The sequence below is a fragment of the Mya arenaria genome, chromosome 4, assembly GCF_026914265.1.
Source record: "Mya arenaria isolate MELC-2E11 chromosome 4, ASM2691426v1".
Classification (NCBI taxonomy): domain Eukaryota; kingdom Metazoa; phylum Mollusca; class Bivalvia; order Myida; family Myidae; genus Mya; species Mya arenaria.
In genome coordinates this window covers 1,440,676-1,462,326 of record NC_069125.1, presented here as the reverse complement: position 1 = coordinate 1,462,326, position 21,651 = coordinate 1,440,676, and the positions used below count along the sequence as shown (strand labels likewise).

The window sequence follows — 21,651 nt, the reverse complement described above, 5'->3', positions numbered from 1 at the left end:
CATTATAAAGTGTGGTGAGGAAACTATTCAAAAATATTATTAATAGTCGGCTTTCAACTTAGGCCGAATATTACCATGTATATATCGAGGCACAAGCTGGATTCAGAGCATAAATGAGTACCGTTGATAACATGTAACTTTGTAATACAAAATTTAATTAACCATGTTCTTAATGAAAACAAGCAGTTATATTGTGTTTTTGTTGATTTTACAAAAGCGTTTGATCATATAGTACGAGACAATATATGGTATAAACTGTATATATTAGGACCACGGGGCAATCTCTTTTCAGTTAAAAAGTATATGTACAATAATGTTTATTCAAGAGTTAAACACCAAAACGAGTTAGGCGCAGTGTTTGAAAGTCATTTTGGTGTACGTCAAGGCGAATATCTTTCGCCACTTTTATTTTTATTGTAAATTAACGAACAAGAGGAAGTATTATATCTCAAAGGGATCGACACAGGATTGTTAAGCAGAGACGGGCAGATTAGATTTACTGTCGCAATGCATTATAAATATTATTAAATACTAGCTTAAAGTTTTAAGTATGCCGAATGATAAATATGTAAGAACAATCTATATAATAATGTTATGATTAAAGATGTTGTAAAATTCCCAAATAAAACAAACTGGGCAGTACATGTTAAAACAATATTGAGTAATACGGGGTTTCATCACGCCCGGCTTGCACAAGGAGTTGGTGATATTTCAAGATTTGTGTCATTGCAGCAAATAATATGAGACGTTTATTTTCGAAATTTAAACAGCAGATTGTCAGAATCCTCAAGATTGAATTAGAACCCTATCTTAAGTGTGTTCATGTACAGAAATTCAGAATTGCTTTAAGCCAATTAAGATTATCGTCGCATCGATTAAATATAGAAATTGGTAGGTGGAATAATACAATTTTGGAACAAAGACTACATTGTAATGTCTTAGAAGAATGTCTTTTTTTTCATTTCTTGGTTGAATGAAGCCTGTATACAAATATTAGATCTAAATATATTATCGTACTAATCCAAATATGTTTAAAACCATAGAATGGTTGAACTAGCATTTGCTTAGAGAGAGAATTTCATTACTTTACATGATTATTATATGTTTTAGTACTAGCCGTTAAATAGTTGTAATAAGGATTTGTTCGTAATAATTCTTTTAATTAACATGTGCTACTATTTGTGTTACCGTAAACTATCTCAACTAGTTAAAAAAACATATATAAATTGCCAAGCAAGCGTTTAATTATGGAAAATGATCATGGACTATCATAGTCTACTTCTGAATCATTGATGTATATATGTGTGATGTTATGTGTGGAAATAAACTCCTGTTCTGTTCTGTTATGTATGTTGCAAAAATGACAGGGTTTTGTTGTAATTGTGCGACTTTTTGCGGACATATGCGACCTTGGCCTAAGCGTGCTCGGCATTTTGTTTCTATATTGGGTGAGTAAACAAAAACACGCGATTTAAATAGCATCGTTAGAAATAAGTCGTTCCCATTTTGATTTTGCACAATTTGTTCAAAACAGAATACTCGAAAATATATCTAACCTGATGTTTGAGCGATGTATAGGGTTGTGAAGAAATGGCTGTTTACATCAGAATCGATAGAACAGTCGATGGAAACAACCGTCACTATGGATGATAGCGATCAAGGTCATTTCCTTGCACATGTGTTGTATTACGTCATTATTTAAAAAATGGAGTCACAGACCGCCAGGAATTTTTAAATTATATTTTTCTTCAAATGAATGATAACTTAGTCGTTGGCTGTGAACGACGTCTTTAGATTGCAACAGATGTTTTCATCATATATTATATTTGGAAAACCGAAGAAATTAAAACATTTAGATACACATGAATGAGTTTCCATCATTTACCTTAAAGTTAATCCGGACTGGAGTAATCGGACAGTAAAGAAGACACCTTTAAAACGTAATTTTAGGGAGAAGTCTAATCGAATTGGATTTCTGATATATTTCCGGAATATTATCAGAAAGGGTCTATATACCGGTTGATGAGAAACATTGCATTTGTCCATTACACAATATAGGTAACGTCCATATATAGCCACAATTTCGCGTTGAGTGATCTTTTAAACATTTGAAAATTCAGTAGATTTCAGAACAAAAATCGTCAAAGACTCTGAAACGTCTGTTTATATGGACTAAGTCCACAGAAATATTTACGAAATGGCACGTATTTATTATATTCATGGCATTTTCGTAAATAACATGGACGAATAGGAATAATATGAATGGAAAGGAAACACATGTATTACAGACGTTAACTGATTTGATGCTGCTCGCAGTTATACGACAATCGTCGGACAAAACATGACAAAGGTTATAATTTGTACCGTGTGAGGCAACAAAGCACAAAACACATGCTCATTCTAAAAAAAAGAAATCACGGAAAGTGTATTTTAAGCAAAAGACACCAGTCTTTTCTAAAAATTCCGTTTGCAGTCTGCAGCGACTCTTTCAAATACTTGGAAAATGTTTGGTCCATTTCTTAAAGAATGATTACCATATGGTCTTAGTGGAATAACAGTAAGAAGGCACTAACTATGTAGTGGGTAGCAACATTATTATTTTCAATTGCTATGATAGCATAACGAAAATAAAATGTCATTTCTATCCATATTTTAATTATTAACCACCAAATGCATTTCAAAAGAAATTACATGAACTTGCGGGCTGGTCTCTCGCACGATGCCCTTCCATTGGCGTCGCTTCCCGACGACGACGACATGAACATCCAATAATGTCATGATAAATCCCCTGTTTTTCACTGGATTCGGCAGTTGCTCGGTACTGGGGCCCGTTTCAATAAAGATCGTAAGGCTTAAGATCGTAACTTTCTGACGTAACTCTGTTTTTGGCGTAAATTGCGTTTCAACAAGAATATCTTAAGGAAATTATCGTAAATTCTCGTCGTAACTTTACGGGAGCACCTAGCCTCTCTTAAGAAGCGTAAATATGGCGGCAGCGTTTGGCGTTCTTTACATGGCAAGAAATAATAATGCGCATCGCACGTGGCAGTTTAAGATTTGTAATTGTACATAAAAAACAAAAATGGAACAAGGAAATAATGCAAGAAAAAGAGTGGTTGTACGTAATCGGTGCCGACGAGCAGGCTAGACTTCAATTACGTGACGTCATTGTGGAAATTGTCCACAAATCGGCTATATCTCTAGACCGAATTGTGAAAGACTACAACCAAGAGGACACACTTGGCGATCTTCCCGTGTTCAGCGCATATCAGTCACCAGTTTGCTGCATCATACCAAACAATTTGCCAAGGCCTGCTTATTTCACGCAGAAAAATGACGCATACAGCGACAAACAAACCGGCTGGCTCGAACCTAGCTATGCTATGGATCATGACGCCTACATCGACAATGATTGGTTCTTGAAACTTATGATGAAGCGTTCAGTGGGTGATCTGCTCGAGACAAAGATGCATAAGACAGAGCTGGCCGAGAAAGAGGATCTCGCCTCTGCACTGACAGAGGACACTGCAAGAGAGGGATTAAAGCTGACTGAAGGTACACAACTACAGACGAGAGCAAAAGAAACAGATCTGAAGACAATCTTTGCCACATTGCTCGAGCGCTACAAGAATGCTGTGAAATGTAAGTTACCTTAAGGCAGATACAAGAAGGGAGTTACAATACATAAATTCCGAAAGAAATCGTATTTTTCCCATTTATTTACAGAATTTTGCTTGCATACCAAATGTAAGGGATTTGTTCTATGAAATCAAGACAAAAAGTTATGTTGAACTAAGCTCAAAGATATGAAGCAGATGCGACTCATATAAAATGTGTGAATAAATTGACTTTCTGCTTTGAAAGCTGATGATGTAGAGAAAAAACACACGATTTAACTTTTATTTGTGATCCTTATTTCAGCCATCAGACAACAGAATCCAGCTACAGTCGTAGCCGCCAACTCATCTAACAAGGCCCCAAGAGAACGGGCTGCGAACAGGACCATGAAGACACTCGGAATAAGACTAAAACGCATGTGTGCCCGTGTTATTGACTGTGTACGCAAGCCAAAAGTTCATGAATGACATTATAAAGTTGTATTTTATGAGTTTACCTTGTTTAAATAAATTGTACATTGTCACAATGGTATGAGTCAGTTTGGTTTCGATATATCTGTGTTGACCGACTCCGAAGACATTCGGCTTTTATGAAGCATTACGGTGGTATTTCAACAATTTGGAAATGGGCCGGGTCCTTTCTGATTTTGAAAAATGCGTCATTTTGACTAAATTGTTATTTTAAAGCACTTTTAAAATATAAGCAGTAAAAAACAACTGAATGACATAAAGTTTTTTTTTAAATACATCAATTTTTCCGAATAGAAAAGGTTGAATCAAATCAAAATATTTTTTTTTTTATAAAATTGGAAATTTTGAATACAACAACAACAACACTATATTGATGATATTTGAAAAGAGACGATAAATGCTGACGAGAATTATAATTATAAAGCTGAGCACTTTTAAAGTGACAATTTTAATCACAACAGATACATACACAAGTATAACAAATATAAATTTTAAGTGATTTAACTACTTACTAAATAATGCATTAATGGAAATTATCAATTACTGATAACATGATTTTAACCGTGTATTTTATAGCTTAAAACGCAAATATATCTTATGATGGGTGAGGTCTAAATCATATACTGTGATCTACTATCGTCTCATAAGGTAGAAACCCCGTGTTTTTGCACCTTTCTTTCAAATTAAACTCGGATCCTTCATAATAAACATTGTTTTCAACATTTTTCACGTTTCGACGAAAAAGGGAGAAAATAAATAAAACTGACTTAGTTAATTAGTATCACATGTTTAAGAAGAAAATATTTAAAGCTCGTTGCAGTTTATGCCAAAATAACAACAACAACAACAACACAGTAATATATGTTATGAGTAACACATGTCTATGAGTAATTAAAGCCCAATTTCATCATCATAAAGATGGTAGCAAGCATTCGAATTATCAGCATTTCATATAGAGTTATTTTTATATAAAATGTCCATGTAATCTGAGACTGGCGGTCGTCCCTGGGTACAAGTCGTTTCCGGCATACGATCACCACAAGCGTTACGTATATGACGTGCGCGTTACGTAATCTGAGACTGGCGGCCGTCCGTTGGCACACGTCTTGGTCGGTAAACGATCACAGCCAGCGCCACATAGATGACGAACAAAAGGCAGGAAATACCGATTGTCAAACCTGTAAATAAAATAGAATAGTTGAGTGTGTGTGAAGTTATTGGCACAAGCTGCAGCTAATATATGCACGAGATATGAAATCAGATGCTAATCTGTACGAAGTTCATTTTGAACCAGTGCAATTTATAATCCAAAAGGGAAACCTGAAGACTCATGAATACTGTTATACTATGCCAAAAATGTACAGGTCCATCGGGTCTGTGCTATAGCCCATGTGAGCGCTTGCATTAAGTTAAGCCGTGGGCCATCGGGTAAAACGATGGGAATTTATTTCAATTCATTCATAGCTGCATTTTTTTATTGGGGGAGTATACTCCCCCAACCTCCTGCAAACACTTTACACCACATAAGTTTCGGTTTTGAGAGAAGGGTGCAGGTCAAATGATAACGCCCCTAAGCAATGCCCACTCTAATGCTAAACCCTGGATTCGCCAATGGTATTCATTTAAACAAAGCTAACGCGGGTTATGTACAGCGTAGAGGGTATCAGCTGGACGGACGTGTAGCTATGGTCTCAGATCACGCATTATATTTTATGTTAAGAGCGGCATCCATTAGAACCAATTTCAAATATATGTTGACATATACATGTACATCGCCAGTGACCGCTTAATTTGTCGCATTCAGTAAAGCAGTCTAACATCTTAATCTTAAATGATAAACCTTAGGCGTAATACAGGCGTTTTACAAACATCATATACACATTTAAATTATGTTTTAATCATTTGTACTTACCAAGGTTTTGCTTTGAAAGAGACGATGTCCATCCGTCTGCCAATGCCATTGCAATGCGAAGGGGGCGTGGCCGCACTTCGTTTATACTATGCGGTATAGGCAGTTAACAATACGGTGTAGTTTTCCAAGATGGCTGCGCCCGACAAGAAGTAATGATGTTTACGTTATATTTGTGTTATTTTCCCAGAAAACAAGCAATATATAATGCAGTTGTGAAAGAGAATATTAATCCTTAAATAGTTCATAAAGATGTATTGCCAACCTCTTTTTTTAATTTTAGTATATTACTTCTATTCTACGTTTGTGAACGATTATTGATTTTAGGCGACATACCACTAATTTTATAGATATCTGAATGACGTCTGAATGATAGCTGTTGGGCTTTGGGTGGGAGAATGTACACATTGACGATAATGCATTGAGAAAGTATTTAAATTATTTTTCCGGGACTGCATTCAGTATGTACATATTAAGATTAAAATTAAATTTATCTTTAATGGATTCATTTGTCCAACTCACAGCGGTTTGAAGATAGGTTAGCGATTTGGGGCCTAAATCATAATCATATTTTATATACCCTAACACATAATCAGTACTAGAAATGCAAAAATTCTGACGGAACATGCTGTGACTGCTTTTCACATTTGCACAAGTTTTGAATTTTATACAAAAGGGCTCAATGATGCCAAGCACTAATGTAAGAATTTGAGATTGATCATCCAAGAGTCTTAATTGTGTATGTAGTAGTTCCATAGTTCTGGCTTTGATAGTTATTGAGTTGAGCCCGAAATTTTATGAGTGTTGGCTGGTGATGCTCCGATGATTGATTTTGATAAAAAATTGACTAGTTGGGCCTGAAATCAGCAACAATCAATTGTATCAATTGTATTTGATCATAAATGATCATCGATTTAACCTGCTAGTTGTTTTTCTTCTTGCCTCTAGTTGAATTTATTTCTGCCAATTTTACCTTTGAGGTTATTTATACATTCGGAGGTTTTCAGTTGTTTTAGCTAACATTATTGGCCGAAAGCAACAACAACACTAAATAACTTCAAACATACACATAACTTAAGCATAGTTAAGGATTAAGAGTTATTGTACAAGAATGAAACAACAATTCAGGTATTGTCAAAAACCAATTGTACTATTGATAATTGGTAAGTACAGTACTTTTATATATTTGGGCTTGTTTATGATATATAAACATATAGTTCTCAGACTTGGTCAAGAATGCTCTCAATTTCGATGATCACTCGTGCTGAACTTGTTTTATTTCGGGGTATGTCATATTCGATGATCACTCGTGCTGAACTTGTTTTATTTCGGGGTATAATGATGATTTCAATTTAACTTTCACAGGTATGGATTGTTTGTTCCTAGAACAGTAAAAAACTCTGACAAACCTGTTGTGGCCAATGTGTTTGGGGATGATGACGATGACGACAACAGAAATGTAAGATAAAAAGATGAAAACATTTGTGACATTGTCAGCGAAAATGAGTTCTGCTAAAATAGTAAAAGTGACATGTTCATTGTAGTTATAGATTAAAATTGCTTGTAAGTAAAGAATTATACAAATATACATGTTTCTATTCAGGCGAAAACGAGTTCTTCTTAAATAGTAAAAGTGACATGTTCATTGTTGGTATAGATTAAAATCTGCTAGTAGGTAAAGAATGATACAAATATTACATGTACGTCCTATTCAGGAGGCAGATACCCAGAAAGGAATAACATCAAAGTATGGAGTCACCTCTAACAGTTGTAAAGTGATCAAGAAACAGGTAATTATTGATACCACTTGATATAAAGCTGTCCTTGAGAAAGGTTTACCTGTGGGCTGTTTCAAAGGGACTAGACACCAGATGGTTCCATAATCATAAAATGCAGTATTTCCTTAGAACAAGCATAGAATTGTCATTATGAATTTCTCTGAGGCTGATAATACATCAATTTACATGATTAAAAGATTTTTTTGTTGCTATCCATGCTGAGTTTCCCTGTTTAAAAATAATAGTGTATATGTTTCCAAGTATGTGTATATGCAGCTTGTGAAAGTCACATGATTAGTACAGATACATATACTGACACCATTTTTAAATTAACATGGTATTTACATGGTAGACATACCCAGTAAATTTTGAATTGGAAAAATTCGCAAAAATCTGCAAAAAATACATGTGTTGTAACCGATGGAATACATCAGTAAGTAAGATTCAATGTGTTGTACACAACAAATAAATTTTATTTAAATTTTTGACAGTTTTCTTTTTTCCTTGCCATTGTATCTAGTGCCTTGAAGAATCTTAGGATCAATTTTTACTTGTGAAGGATTTAAAGCAGTGCAATCCTATGGTACAAGTCATCCCTGTAAACCAAACTACTTGAATTGACCCCCTAGACTCTAATTTTAATTGAACTGAAGTTGTCTCGTTGTTAAATTTGCCCGTTATATGTCATATTTGGAGAATGTATAAAAAATCTGTTTAAACGGGAGCTTTTGTTACATCAGAAGCAGGTAAAAACAGTCAATTTTGTCAAATTGACTTTAACGTTGAATTAAAATTTCTATGACACATGGTGTCAGTAAACATAGTTGAATGTTTTTGAAACATACATGAATATGTTTTCTACGTCAATTTTTACACAAATTTCACAATGCAGTGCAGTCACATTATCAATAATCAATTACTGAATTTAAAACTATTTCAGACTCAGTTAAACATTGACAAGGCCTTGGCTGAGGACCCGAGTGTGTTTGAATACGATAATGTCTACGATGAGATGGTCAGCAAGAAGGAGGAGAAAAAACGACAATCAAAGAAAATCGGTGATAACAAGGTAATAAATGTGTTATAGATCTTTTTCATATAAATTACCTCAGACTGTGCCACATGTTAATGATTTCACATTTCTTGAAATAGTCTGTGCCACAATTTTGTAATTTCACATTTCTTGACTGAGACTTTGCCATAGTTTTATGATTTCACATTTCTTGAAATAGTCTGTGCCACAATTTTCTAATTTCACATTTCTTGACTGAGACTGCCATAGTTTTATGATTTCACATTTCTTGACTGAGACTGAGCCACAGTTTTATGGTTTCACATTTCTTGACTGAGACTGTGCCACAGTTTTATTAATTCACATTTCTTGATCCAGTCTGTGCCCTAGTTTTATGATTTCACATTTCTTGACCCAGCCTGTGCCTCAGTTTTATGATTTCGCATTCTTGACTCAGACAGTTCTACAGTTAAATGATTTTAATATATATTTATTGGCTCAGACTGTGCTACAGTTCTGAGTATTTAAGTTTTACGTCCAAAGTCTAATTATTTGATTTTCTTTAATACCTGTAGTAAGCTTAAGTTACATATTATTACATATGACTCTTTCCAATGACCGACATCATATGGTCAGATCCTCTTGCCACATCTTAATCACATAAATCATAAATATTGAAGGTTATATGCATGAATTTGAGTGTCTATGTATGTTCTTTACTGTTAGCTACTGAAGCCATAAAACATACAAATATTTTGGGCAGGTACTCATTTCCAATTTTTCTCCCTATGCCTGCAACATTAAATTTTAACATTTTTCTCAACAGCCCCGTTACATTGAGCAATTGCTGAAGGCAAGTGAGAAAAGAAAGATGGAGGATGAACGTCGTGCAGAGAGAAAGATCCAGAAGGAACGGGAGGCAGAGGGGGATGAGTATGCCGACAAGGAGGTGTTTGTAACGTCCACGTACAAGAAAAAGATGGAGGAAAGACAAGAGGAAGAGGAGCGTGAGAAGAGAGAGGCTGAGCTAGAAGGTATGCTTATAAATCAGATTGGTCTTGTCCGATGAATAACTTTGTCCAATGATCACCAAATTTGGTCAGAATGTGTATGGGCATAATATCGTGGACAGCCATTGTGCTTGAGTCATGAAAGAGTTATCTCTCTTAAGAGAAATTACATAAAATCAGTCTTATCTGATTAATAACTTTAGAAGCCCTTGTCCAATCATCACCAAATTTGGTCAGAATGTTTATGTTATGTTATATTCAGAATATCTCAGTCAGACTCTATAACTGTCCCCTCATTCATCAAAAGTTATGACCCTTGAATTGACAAAAAGAGTATTTACAGTGTCAGTTTTCGAAATTTAGCTGACTTACAACCAGCTATCCCAAAACATGGCGTCCTAAAAATAGGACGGGCATATTTTTGTGACAGTTGGCGCTATTGTTTATGATGGGAGGGATGTTGAAGAAAAATTTCATAGACATTAGATTTAGTGGAATTTCAACAAAATACTTATACCATGACTTCTCCAGGATTCTGCTCTTCCTCTTAGTACTCTATATTTCAATTGGGTACACTGACTTACCATACAATAATTAACCTCTCAATAGTATGGGGTTTTCATGTAGCTAGGTGCAAATTTTAACACATTCTGCTGTCCGCATTTCATAAACCAATCCTGCTGTTGAGTATGATTGCATTTATCATCATGTTACTGTATAACGTTAACTATTAGTCTTTGACAGAGCTCTTGCAAGGGGGCGACTTGGACGAAGTGGTCGCCTAAAATTCCCAGACCTTGTCCATTTGTAATATCAAAGCAACATTGACTTCGCTGACAATTTTTAGCATATTGTAAATCTGTCAGTCAGCAAGTATTTGGGCACTGTTCCAGCAGTCAAAACATCGCAATTAGCCATTTATAATCGGTAATCTCCTTATCCGATAATTAGGTCGTGTATCATCTTATTATCGAAACTTCTCCAATAGGTGGAGCTTTTGAACGTCAACCAACTGAATGTACATTGAGAAGACAAATGATATATTTTCGTTAAAATTCAATAGAAAAAGGGACATAATTGTGAAAAGACTTGTATAGTTCCATACAAAATGTATGGTAGCCATGCTTAAGGATTACATTGATAAGGTTCAAAATGACATTAAATTAGGAAGTAGATATAACCTTTTGGCTTTCCCTGGCAATTCATAATTCTATTATAACAATTTCATTAATTGCATTTGCAAGATATTGCAATCTTATATGATTTTAATGTTCCATTCTCCAGCCTTACGAGATGTAACCAAGCAGCAGGATCTGTCTGGCTTCTACAGATATATTCTGGACGAGACCACGAATGAGCCAATCAAGAAAGAGTAAGGCCATTTGTCAAGCAGATTTTCCTGTATTAAGCCTCGATGGGGCACAATAAAGGTTTACAATTAATGGATGTAAAATAACAATACCCTGGTATTAATTTAAATGCATTTTTATCTTTAACTCGATTGATTTTAATGATCAAAACAAAAAAGCATATGATTTGTGTACAGAAAAAAAATATATTAGCACTGTGTTGGCACTTTTTTAACTGTGGCCACATAGATATTAATTGAAAATCCAGTTATAAAGGCAAATCTTTTATGCTCCAACAATGATGGGGTGCATATAGATTTGCCCTCGTCCATCCCTGCATCCGTGGTTCTGTCTGTGATTCCGTAATTATTATGCAAATTTGTGTCGCTCAAAACTCTAAAACTGTATTACGTTATGAGTCATGAAACCATAGGGGAATGTTAATTGGGTGATGAAGTTGTGCAACTGGTGTATTGTTTCCGGCTGCACCTAGTAAAACAAGAATTAAGGCCCTTGAATTAGCAAAAATATGCTTTTCTGGACTTTTGTCGCTAAAAGCTCTAAAACTATATTACCTAGATTCATGAAACCATTGGGGAATGTTAATGGTATGATAAGGTTGTGCACCTTGATTTTCGTTTCCTACTGCATCTGTGTCCTATGGACACTTTTATAGTTTTTATGTGTAAACAAATCATATATGTTTTTTTTGTTATGTCATTAAACTCGAACATGATAATGCATTGAAATGTTTCTTTTGTGCATCTATCAAGTGTAAAACATATTGTACCCCTTTAATTGATAAATCTTCAGTACTTTTTAAAGAGCCTTTTAGTCAATGATGAATTTATTTAAGGCGTGTCATTTTATGTTGAGTGACCACGAATGTGATATTTTTTATATCATAAATGCTAATGGGATTAATTATAGCACGTGATACAAAAAACGAAGCTTATAAGTGTGCACAATTAACATTGAGATTCATTTAGTTAAGATATATAATGAAATTATTTCATGATTGCGACATCTTTTATGATTAAATAATCAATGTCTGCTGTAACTGGTTTATAGGGATTATATAAATGTAACAGGAGTTGATACTTTTTGCAACACCAGGAACTAAGAACATTTTTTTCAGATAAATTGACCCTTAAATACATTGATAATATTTTTTTCTGAACATGCATGTATATGTTTAGTGTATTTCATTTTTTCAGAGAGGAAGTTAAAGTTAAAAAGGAGCCAGAATCATCAGACTCTGATTCAGACAGCCCGAAGCCATCTACAACTGTCAGGTATGGCTGTAGTTTTGTTTATGCTAGTTAGTATTCCTGGTTAAGTGCAACATATTACAAACTATATTGTGCAAGTCTAAATTGACTAAGGAGCTGTGTTTGCTCCAATGTTGGGTTCATGGCTTAGAGTACCAAGTGACTGATTGTGTAAAGATTGGTACTTTTATGCATTTACTCTATGATAAGAATGACATGTTGAAAATAGGCCTGCTTATTTACCTGGTACTTTCTTGCATTTACTCTATGATAAGAAAGACATGTTGAAAATAGGCCTGCTTATTTACCTGGTACTTTCTTACATTTACTCTATGATAAGAAAGACATGTTGAAAATAGGCCTGCTTATTTACCTGGTACTTTCTTACATTTACTCTATGATAAGAAAGACATGTTGAAAATAGGCCTGCTTATTTACCTGGTACTTTCTTGCATTTACTCTATGATAAGAAAGACATGCTGAAAATAGGCCTGCTTATTTACCTGGTACTTTCTTACATTTACTCTATGATAAGAAAGACATGTTGAAAATAGGCCTGCTTATTTACCTGGTACTTTCTTACATTTACTCTATGATAAGAAAGACATGCTGAAAATAGGCCTGCTTATTTACCTGGTACTTTCTTACATTTACTCTATGATAAGAAAGACATGTTGAAAATAGGCCTGCTTATTTACCTGGTACTTTCTTACATTTACTCTATGATAAGAAAGACATGCTGAAAATAGGCCTGCTTATTTACCTGGTACTTTCTTACATTTACTCTATGATAAGAAAGACATGCTGAAAATAGGCCTGCTTATTTACCTGGTACTTTCTTACATTTACTCTATGATAAGAAAGACATGCTGAAAATAGGCCTGCTTATTTACCTGGTACTTTCTTACATTAACTCTATGATAAGAAAGACATGCTGAAAATAGGCCTGCTTATTTACCTGGTACTTTCTTGCATTTACTCTATGATAAGAAAGACATGCTGAAATAGGCCTGCTTATTTACCTGGTACTTTCTTGCATTTACTCTATGATAAGAAAGACATGTTGAAAATATACCTGCTTATTTACCTGGTACTTTCTTGCATTTACTCTATGATAAGAAAGACATGCTGAAAATAGGCCTGCTTATTTACCTGGTACTTTCTTGCATTTACTCTATGATAAGAAAGACATGCTGAAAATAGGTCTGCTTATTTACCTGGTACTTTCTTGCATTTACTCTATGATAAGAAAGACATGCTGAAACAGACCTGCTTATTTACCTGGTACTTTCTTGCATTTACTCTATGATAAGAAAGACATGCTGATATAGACCTGCTTATTTACCTGGTACTTTCTTGCATTTACTCTATGATAAGAAAGACATGCTGAAATAGACTTGCTTATTTACCTAATTAAGGGACATGCTGAAGATAGACCTGCTTATTTACCTAATTAAGGGACATACTGAAGATAGACCTGCTTATTTGCCTAATTAAGGGACATGCTGAAGATAGACCTGTTTATTTACCTAATTAAGGGGCCATCATATTAAGGAGCATACAGCAAAATTTTGGTTTAAAATTTTAGTTAAAGACTGCGTTTATTTCAAAACAGTTGTTTTTTCTGACCAATTTGGGGCCATATTTCGGCTACATTTCTTATCCAAAATTATATTTTTTTAACGAGTTTGAATTTTGTTTTGTTTTGAAATTACTTTTTATATTTTCAAATAAATAACATGTACCGCCATATCGTTATTGTATTATGAAACACTTTGTTTATTTATCTTTTCTGTATATACTTTAAAGCTGATTTATTTATAATGTCTATACTTTAAAGCTGATTTATTTATAATGTCTATACTTTAAAGCTGATTTATTTATGATGTCTATACTTTAAAGCTGATTTATTTATAATGTCTATACTTTAAAAGCTGATTTATTTATAATGTCTATACTTTAAAAGCTTTTTTGTTTTTTTCTAGGCAAAATTGGAATTCCTAATTTTAGTGAAAATGTCTCATTTTTTTCAATCATAACATCCCGGGCCACATCCTAAAAGTGAGAAAAACACTTCAAGACTTGAAATCAAATTGTAACTAGCTGTGTCTAAATAAATGTGAAAAGTCAATCATTTAGTTTCAAAATAAATATTATAACTAATTGGCATTTCGAAATGATATTTATTTAATTATTAAATTTGTTATTTTTTAATGATATTGAGTTGTATTTCGATATGATGGTTGATAAGAGTGTCCCCAGAAAACATTCTAGATATTTTATAGGTCAAGGGATATAAGGAATGAATTGTGGGATTGATGTCATTATCGGGGTATGAACGCAATTGGGCTGGTCAAAGTGTGTGGAGTCCGAAGGACTCCATGCATACTTTGACCAGGCAAATTGCGTTCATATCCCCGATAATGAAATCAATCCCGCAATTCATTACTTATATTTACACCAATAGTGCATTATTTCATTGAAGAATTGTTAAAAAATACTTTATTTCACTTAAGAAAATCTTTCAGTAATCCTTTTTCACCCATTCTGTAAATAGAACGACCCGACTGTTACCGGAAACGTTTTATCAAATGATGTCACGATAACGCGGGAAAAGATCAACCGCTTAAAATCACTTTTAAACGTAAAATTGAAACACTTATGGCAACGAAACATTTAACATATCATGATTCAACACTTTCTAAAATGTTTATTTATATTTAACGGCACCTGCTGACACAATACAAACATTAACAGGATCAAAGACTTTCATGTATATTGTTATGCGACGAATTGCGATCCGAACATATCCGAAGATGTTGCATTCATCGATTGATAAACGCAATTGCGGAAAGGCAGTTTATTTAGGGAATGGAAGTTGAGGTGTAAATATAGCGTTCTTAACGTCATTGTTGTTAACTTTAAAATCTTGATGGCTCTCGAAGTTAAATGGATACCCCTGTGATCTGCAGTTATTTTCAACAAGATATGAGAAAACTGTTTACGTTGTTCATATTTAATGCAAATAAATATATAAGCATACCATAAAATATTTCACTTTTTAAACAATGACATTAACAGCGTTGTTAACTTTAGCGACGTTCTGAACAATAGGCCTATTATATGCATTAATAAATAAATAGGGACAAGCAGAACTGGTTCTCTCATAAATATGGTGTAAGCAAGAAATATGATGTCATAGTTTCAATCTCATTAAAACCAAATCGTGACATTCACTTGTCTTCATTTCATTACGTTCAGTGCGTAACCTCATGAAGCGTGTATTGGGGATCTGGTTTTAATGAGATAGTTATAGTTTCTTATAATTAGTAAATAGAATGTCGTTGCCAAGTGAAGTGGCCTGAGTGTAATGTTGTTTTATGGTCATTGATTGTTTTAAGGTAGTTGACCTTTTTCTCTTGTGCAAAATAGTTTTTATTTGATGCCAAAACTGACAACTCATTAAAGTACTCTAAGACCCATTTCTACTTAATATGGTTCAAGTAATCATCCTGGGTTAAGATAGAAGTGCCCCAAACTGTTCAATAGTCAATGTAATTAAGTTCTTATTTAATTGTAATCAAAATATGACTATTTCTCATTGCAGAAAAAAGCAAGCCTCATCTTCAGAAAGTGGCTCTGATAGTGATTCGGAGCCTTCATCAAGGTCAAAGCCACAACCCCCATCCACTAAGGACATTCTCACATTCAAATCCTCCACTAAATCCACAAGAAAATACAGACAGCGAGAAAGTAGTAGTGAGAGTGACACAGACACTAGAAAAAAGAACTCTAAGAGACCACGCTCAAGGTCACCTAAAAGGAGATCAAAATCACCAAGGAGACAAAGATCACGATCTCCTAGGAGACAAAGGTCACGATCACCTAAAAGGCAAAGGTCACGATCTCCTAAAAGACAACAAAGATCACGATCTCCTAAGAGACCAAGGTCACGATCTCCAAGGCGACAAAGGTCAAGGTCATCAAGGAGTAGGTCCAGGAATAGGAGACCTATCAGGGACAGGGAGTCAGACTTAAGGTTAATGGATAGAGACAGACGAAGGTCAAGGTCACAAGATAAGGATTCTGCAAAGAGGAAAGAAAGGTCAAGGTCAGATAGAAAAGGAAGGTCAAGGTCCAAAGATCGACAGCACAATAGAGTTGAAAGGTCAAGGTCTAGAGATAGACACAATGGTAAAGGAAAAGATAAGAAAAAGAATAAAGATATCGTTTCCGGATCATCTCCCATGAAAAGTAATTCAGGAAATAAACCTCACACTGAGAAACCTAGAAAACCGGACAGTAAGATCGATAACAAACGTGACTCGAGTGAAAAAGAAAATCAAGATATGAAGAAATCGAAGTGGGCACGAAAAACTACAGATGATGAGATCAAGGCAGCCAGAACCAGATATCTGAACAGGAAATTGGCTAGGGAAGGGGCTGGCCCCATGATTACTACAGATAATTAATACACTTTAGATCTGTATTATAAATGACGTCGCCATCATTATGTGTTTATTGGACATTTTCTGAAATGTGTCCAACTGATCTGTCATACTCATGTTTCAAGTTAAAAATGTTTTAATCGTTTAAATGCAATTGAGGAAGGTGTTGAGTTATTTTCAATTTTTAGTGTAATAACTGTTGATTTGATGTCATATAGAGGGTTATTGTTAAAATGTTTCAGTGTAAGATCATAATATATTTCACCGAGTTATGTCAATCTTGAAATATCAACTAACACTTTTGGTGTTCACAAGGTGAAATATTTAACGATTGTACACTGAAACAAACAATATTTCCCTTTATTATAGGCCTAAAAATGATATAAAATGAATAGGCAGATTGTTCAGAACCTGAACTTGATGGATACACTGTTGATCTGCTGAATTTTCTAACAAAAAATAAATAAATCAACAAATTAGTATCAATAAATTAATTTAGATAAAAAGTACTATCGTGGAAAGTAATTAATGTTGTTTACTAAAATCGATAAAAAATCGCCAATGCTCGTTTTTATTGATTTTCGAAGCTTTTGTAAATTCCGTATTGAGTGACCTCAAAGGTGTCTATTTCTCCCACCCCAGATAAATAGATCCAAATATCTGGCCTTGCTGGAAATCCTCATCTGGTCTACGGGAAATGATGCAAATAGTACCCGTATGTTTTAAATAAATTAAAATTCATATTTAATATATTTTGTTTACATGGATGGGAGAAAAAGCATTTACCATGGCCGCTGTGTGGGATAGGTGCATCCCAACCATCACCATAGGGTGTTCTTGGAATATCAGTCCTACACGAGCGGTCATGAAAGATACTTATAATCTTAATCAGAGATCCTGGTTTTGTGTTATATGTTATGTGAAATTTGATTTAAAGTCTTGTTTTTGCTTACAAAAGCGTTTTTTGTCATGCAAACTTATTTAAACAGAAATGATTTTATTTTTCGGGCATTGATAATGTTGAATTTGAGATGTAGAAAATAGACAGTGCTTAATAAACTGTGACATTAATATTACTTTCGTAGAAATATTATTTGTGTTTTTTACCCATTTGCTACATTTACTGTATAACCAAGGTTTAATAAGGTGATACAAATAGTTGTTCATTCAAATGATGAAATGAGATGAACCCAACCTTACTTCACATAGGAAACTATGATTGGGCTGAAAGCAAAAGTTATACAAATCACATGAAAATCTATCTTGATTTGATTTTTCCGATTTATTCGGGTCTCTGTTTTAAATAAAATTATGTGTCCCCCATAAATGGGGAGACATATTGTTTTTGCCCCAGTTGTTCGTCCGTCCGTCCGTCCGTCACAAATGGTGTCCGCTCCATATCTCTCTTGCCACAACTGTTCATCATACTGAGACAATTTAAAGAGCCTATGCTACAATCAGCACTGTTCAAGGTCAAAGTCTCACTTAAACTAAAAGGTCATATGACTAAATTATGACTTTATTTCGTGTAGCTCCATATCTCTTGAAGCGCTTGAAAGGTTTTGAAATAACTCGCAACAACTGTTGACCATACTGAGACGATGTAAATAGCGCATGTTACAATCAGCTCGGGTCAAAGAAAGGTCTCGCTTAGAGCTCAAAGTTCATTTGACTAAGATATGACTATATTTCGTGTTCACTCCACGTCTCTTGAACCGCTTTAAGACAATGTGCAGAGCAAATATTATATATATATATAAATATATTCTCATTTTATATCACCAATGGTATACTGTTTATCCAGTCATTCGGTATAATGATTTGTACTTTTTTATTCAAACACTCTTATAACATAACCACATCATATTAAGGTGTTGCGCTTATGATGAAATATATCCTGCTTATAATTATTTTCCTACATGTACACATACGCTCTTCGCCAAATTATCTTGTAGTATTCAACTTACTCTTACTCGATTTAAGGTTACTATTATACCACTATATGTCATAACTCGCAATTGTGATCATTCATATGTAAATTGACGTATAAGATAAAACACTCAACACAAATCACCTTTTACTTCCTATCTTCATTCGTTAACCCAAGCTTTCGCACGCACGTGATCCATCCCACCCACCAATTTAAAGGGGCTGTACTCTGTATGATGAAATAGCGAAAAAAAAGAGAAGAAAATTGTCGAAAACTGGCATAAACTTAGTATCGATGTGTACAATGCATTAAAACTTACTAACTGAAGTACCACATGGTTTACAATTTATTTATTTTTTCGCAGTTTTTTCAATTTTTCCATTAAAAAAGATTACTAGGTATGTCTACCTAGTATAATTCATTCCTTATGCGTGATTGGCTTGTCGATGTTATCACGTGATATTACCAACTTAGGTATATAGCTTAAATATTCCAACCGTTTAGGGTAAGCCTTCGTAGCACAGTGGATATAACACTGGACTGCAATTAAACATTTTATGAAATAATTGTCCTGAGATTTGTTACAGAAAAAAAAACTTTTTTTGGTGCCAATCTGGTGTACAGTCCCTTTACAATCAATCATAAGGCTTGTTACAACCTCTTTTCATTATTCCGTCAACCAAATATGCACAGAAATGAGTTGATGTGTGAATTTTCTCAAATAAACAATAATTATTTCAATCTTTATTTTTCAGCCAAAGCAGATCAGATGTTGGTCTCAATTCACAGCCTGTATATCAGTTTGTAAATGATTACACGTAAGTTTCCCTCACAGTCACTTGTTGTATAACATTTTCGTCAAGCTGTTGATGTCATCTTTGTTATAAAAAGTATTCTTAGCTATTACTAACATATCCATATCTTTTAACAATAACATCTGAATGTAACCAATACATTTTAAACATTAAAATATTCAAACATTGCCATTAACTTACACATTCACATTACTGAGACAATCATATCACTAAGACATTTATATGAATAAGACATTCATATCACTGACAGTTTCACATCACTAACACATCCATATCACTACCACATTTTTATCACTAAGACAATTATATCAGATCACTAAGACAATTATATGACTTACATCACTCAGACAATCATATCACTAAGACAAACATATCACAAAGACATTGATAACACTATGACATTCATATCACTAAGACATTTATATATAACAGGGTGAGATAACACTACAATGCACATTGATATAAAATAACATGAACACAGAAATGATTTCAGATGTATACCGACATGTACATGTAAATATCTAAGGACTTAAATAAAACATAGCACACATTCATTGACTTTTTGGTGCAATTTACTGCTTTAAGAGATGTTTCCTCTTGCCAAAAAATCCCCATGAAATTATATTTTCCAAAATAATTATTAAGATTTTCAGTGAATACAGCAATGAATTGCTTAAAAAAGATAACAACATCTTGATAAGACTACCTGGTAGCCATTTTAGATTAAATGCATAAAAAGGTAGAAATAGGTCTATTTTATATTATACTTTCCATTCAAACATAACTTAGTATTTTTCCCAAAGTTTGGAAAGTCCCAATTTGGTACCAGGTTCAATTCCAAAATATATCACAGACATTCTCGGGTATGATCAAGTTGGGAAAAATATTTAAAAATGACTCTCACATTCTAAACAAGTCAGCATAGTGACTTTTTTTACAAGATTTGCAAAAATATGATAGCACATTTTAGAATTAGAGTTTGTAATTCCAGGACATATCAGCCAGTGTTGGAGGCAGATGAGGTTCCTGCCACGTTTCATCTGTCAAGACCTGAAGCTAGCACGACTTCCAAAGTGTTCACAACCTCTACATCATGCAATCGATGTTGCTGTCAGGAGTGTAAAGCAATCAGGCAGCTGCAAAAAAGAAAATTAGAATTAGAAGTGGCTATTTTAGCAAAGCAATTAAAAAAAGAACAATAAAGATCAATATGCACATTGAGTGCTGATGCCAAATTTTATTAAAATTACATACAAATAGTTAAGTTTATAATATCCATTTCCAGTAGAGTATCAAGATTCGGGGCACGATCCATGATCTGAAATAATAGCCTGACATGTTATTTAATCATAATTTAAATTAAAAAATAACATCATGACAAATACTTTGAAAATTTATCAATTTTGGCCGATAGTTTGCATTAAACTTACATGTAGCTTTTTAGTAAAGAAGTACTCATATTACCTGGCTGCAGCTGCACATTTTTACGAGAAGTATTAACATTCATGAGCTTACCGTAGAAATCTTTTCTTTACACAATTTTAAAGATTTGTTTACTAAGCTTATATGAAATTTGATGGGGCAACATGACAATTCATGGAATTATGATTCTATTTTTTTATAGTAAATATATATGCTATCTCAGTTCACATGAATGGTTTCCTTTTAATTTATAAGAGATGTATTCTTATGAATCCAATCATTGATATTTTCACTATCATTACTTACAGTTGACTTTATTTCAGTAATATTTTCAACATTGTTTCTTTCTGTTCTGAGATTAACCTTTGGAGAACCAGAAGATATTGAAGGGGGTAACATATGACAAGAATTGGATTGTGATATAAACAACACAAAACAAAACCCTCTTTAATTCACCCCCTTCAAATTGGAATCCAATCTCTATTACATCCAGGTACTGATTTTTTTGGCATTTTATGATTTTAGTTCGAGGTAACATTCTCCTTTCGAATTCTAACCATGTCTGACTGCTTTAACTATTGTATCACTGACAGTTGACATTTGAACATAACACAGTCAA

General features: G+C 33.9%; 1 protein-coding gene and 1 long non-coding RNA gene across 2 annotated transcripts; one reads left to right on the top strand and one right to left on the bottom strand.

Annotated features, from left to right (window-relative positions):
• Positions 1-4,518: 4,518 nt before the first annotated feature.
• On the bottom strand, positions 4,519-6,085 carry LOC128232778 (uncharacterized). The gene is made up of 2 exons (XR_008260571.1): positions 6,001-6,085; positions 4,519-5,266 (listed from the first exon to the last, which is right to left on the bottom strand). It is a non-coding gene; the product is annotated as an uncharacterized LOC128232778 (long non-coding RNA).
• A 40-nt stretch (positions 6,086-6,125) lies between these two features.
• Positions 6,126-18,616, top strand: LOC128229641 (nuclear speckle splicing regulatory protein 1-like). Its single transcript, XM_052941411.1, has 8 exons — positions 6,126-6,149; positions 7,363-7,456; positions 7,713-7,787; positions 8,716-8,844; positions 9,614-9,821; positions 11,082-11,169; positions 12,364-12,441; positions 16,025-18,616. Exons 1-8 carry the CDS (start codon positions 6,130-6,132, stop codon positions 16,887-16,889), a joined length of 1,557 nt encoding a protein of 518 aa, XP_052797371.1. The 5' UTR covers positions 6,126-6,129; the 3' UTR covers positions 16,890-18,616.
• Positions 18,617-21,651: the final 3,035 nt, after the last annotated feature.

Excerpts from the sequence above, each read along its gene's own strand:
- LOC128229641 (XM_052941411.1), top strand. The coding sequence starts at position 6,130 with ATGGCTGCGCCCGACAAGAA. Across the intron at positions 11,170-12,363 it reads AATGAGCCAATCAAGAAAGA|AGAGGAAGTTAAAGTTAAAA; the intron begins GTAAGGCCATTT and ends TCATTTTTTCAG. Across the intron at positions 12,442-16,024 it reads AAGCCATCTACAACTGTCAG|AAAAAAGCAAGCCTCATCTT; the intron begins GTATGGCTGTAG and ends TTCTCATTGCAG.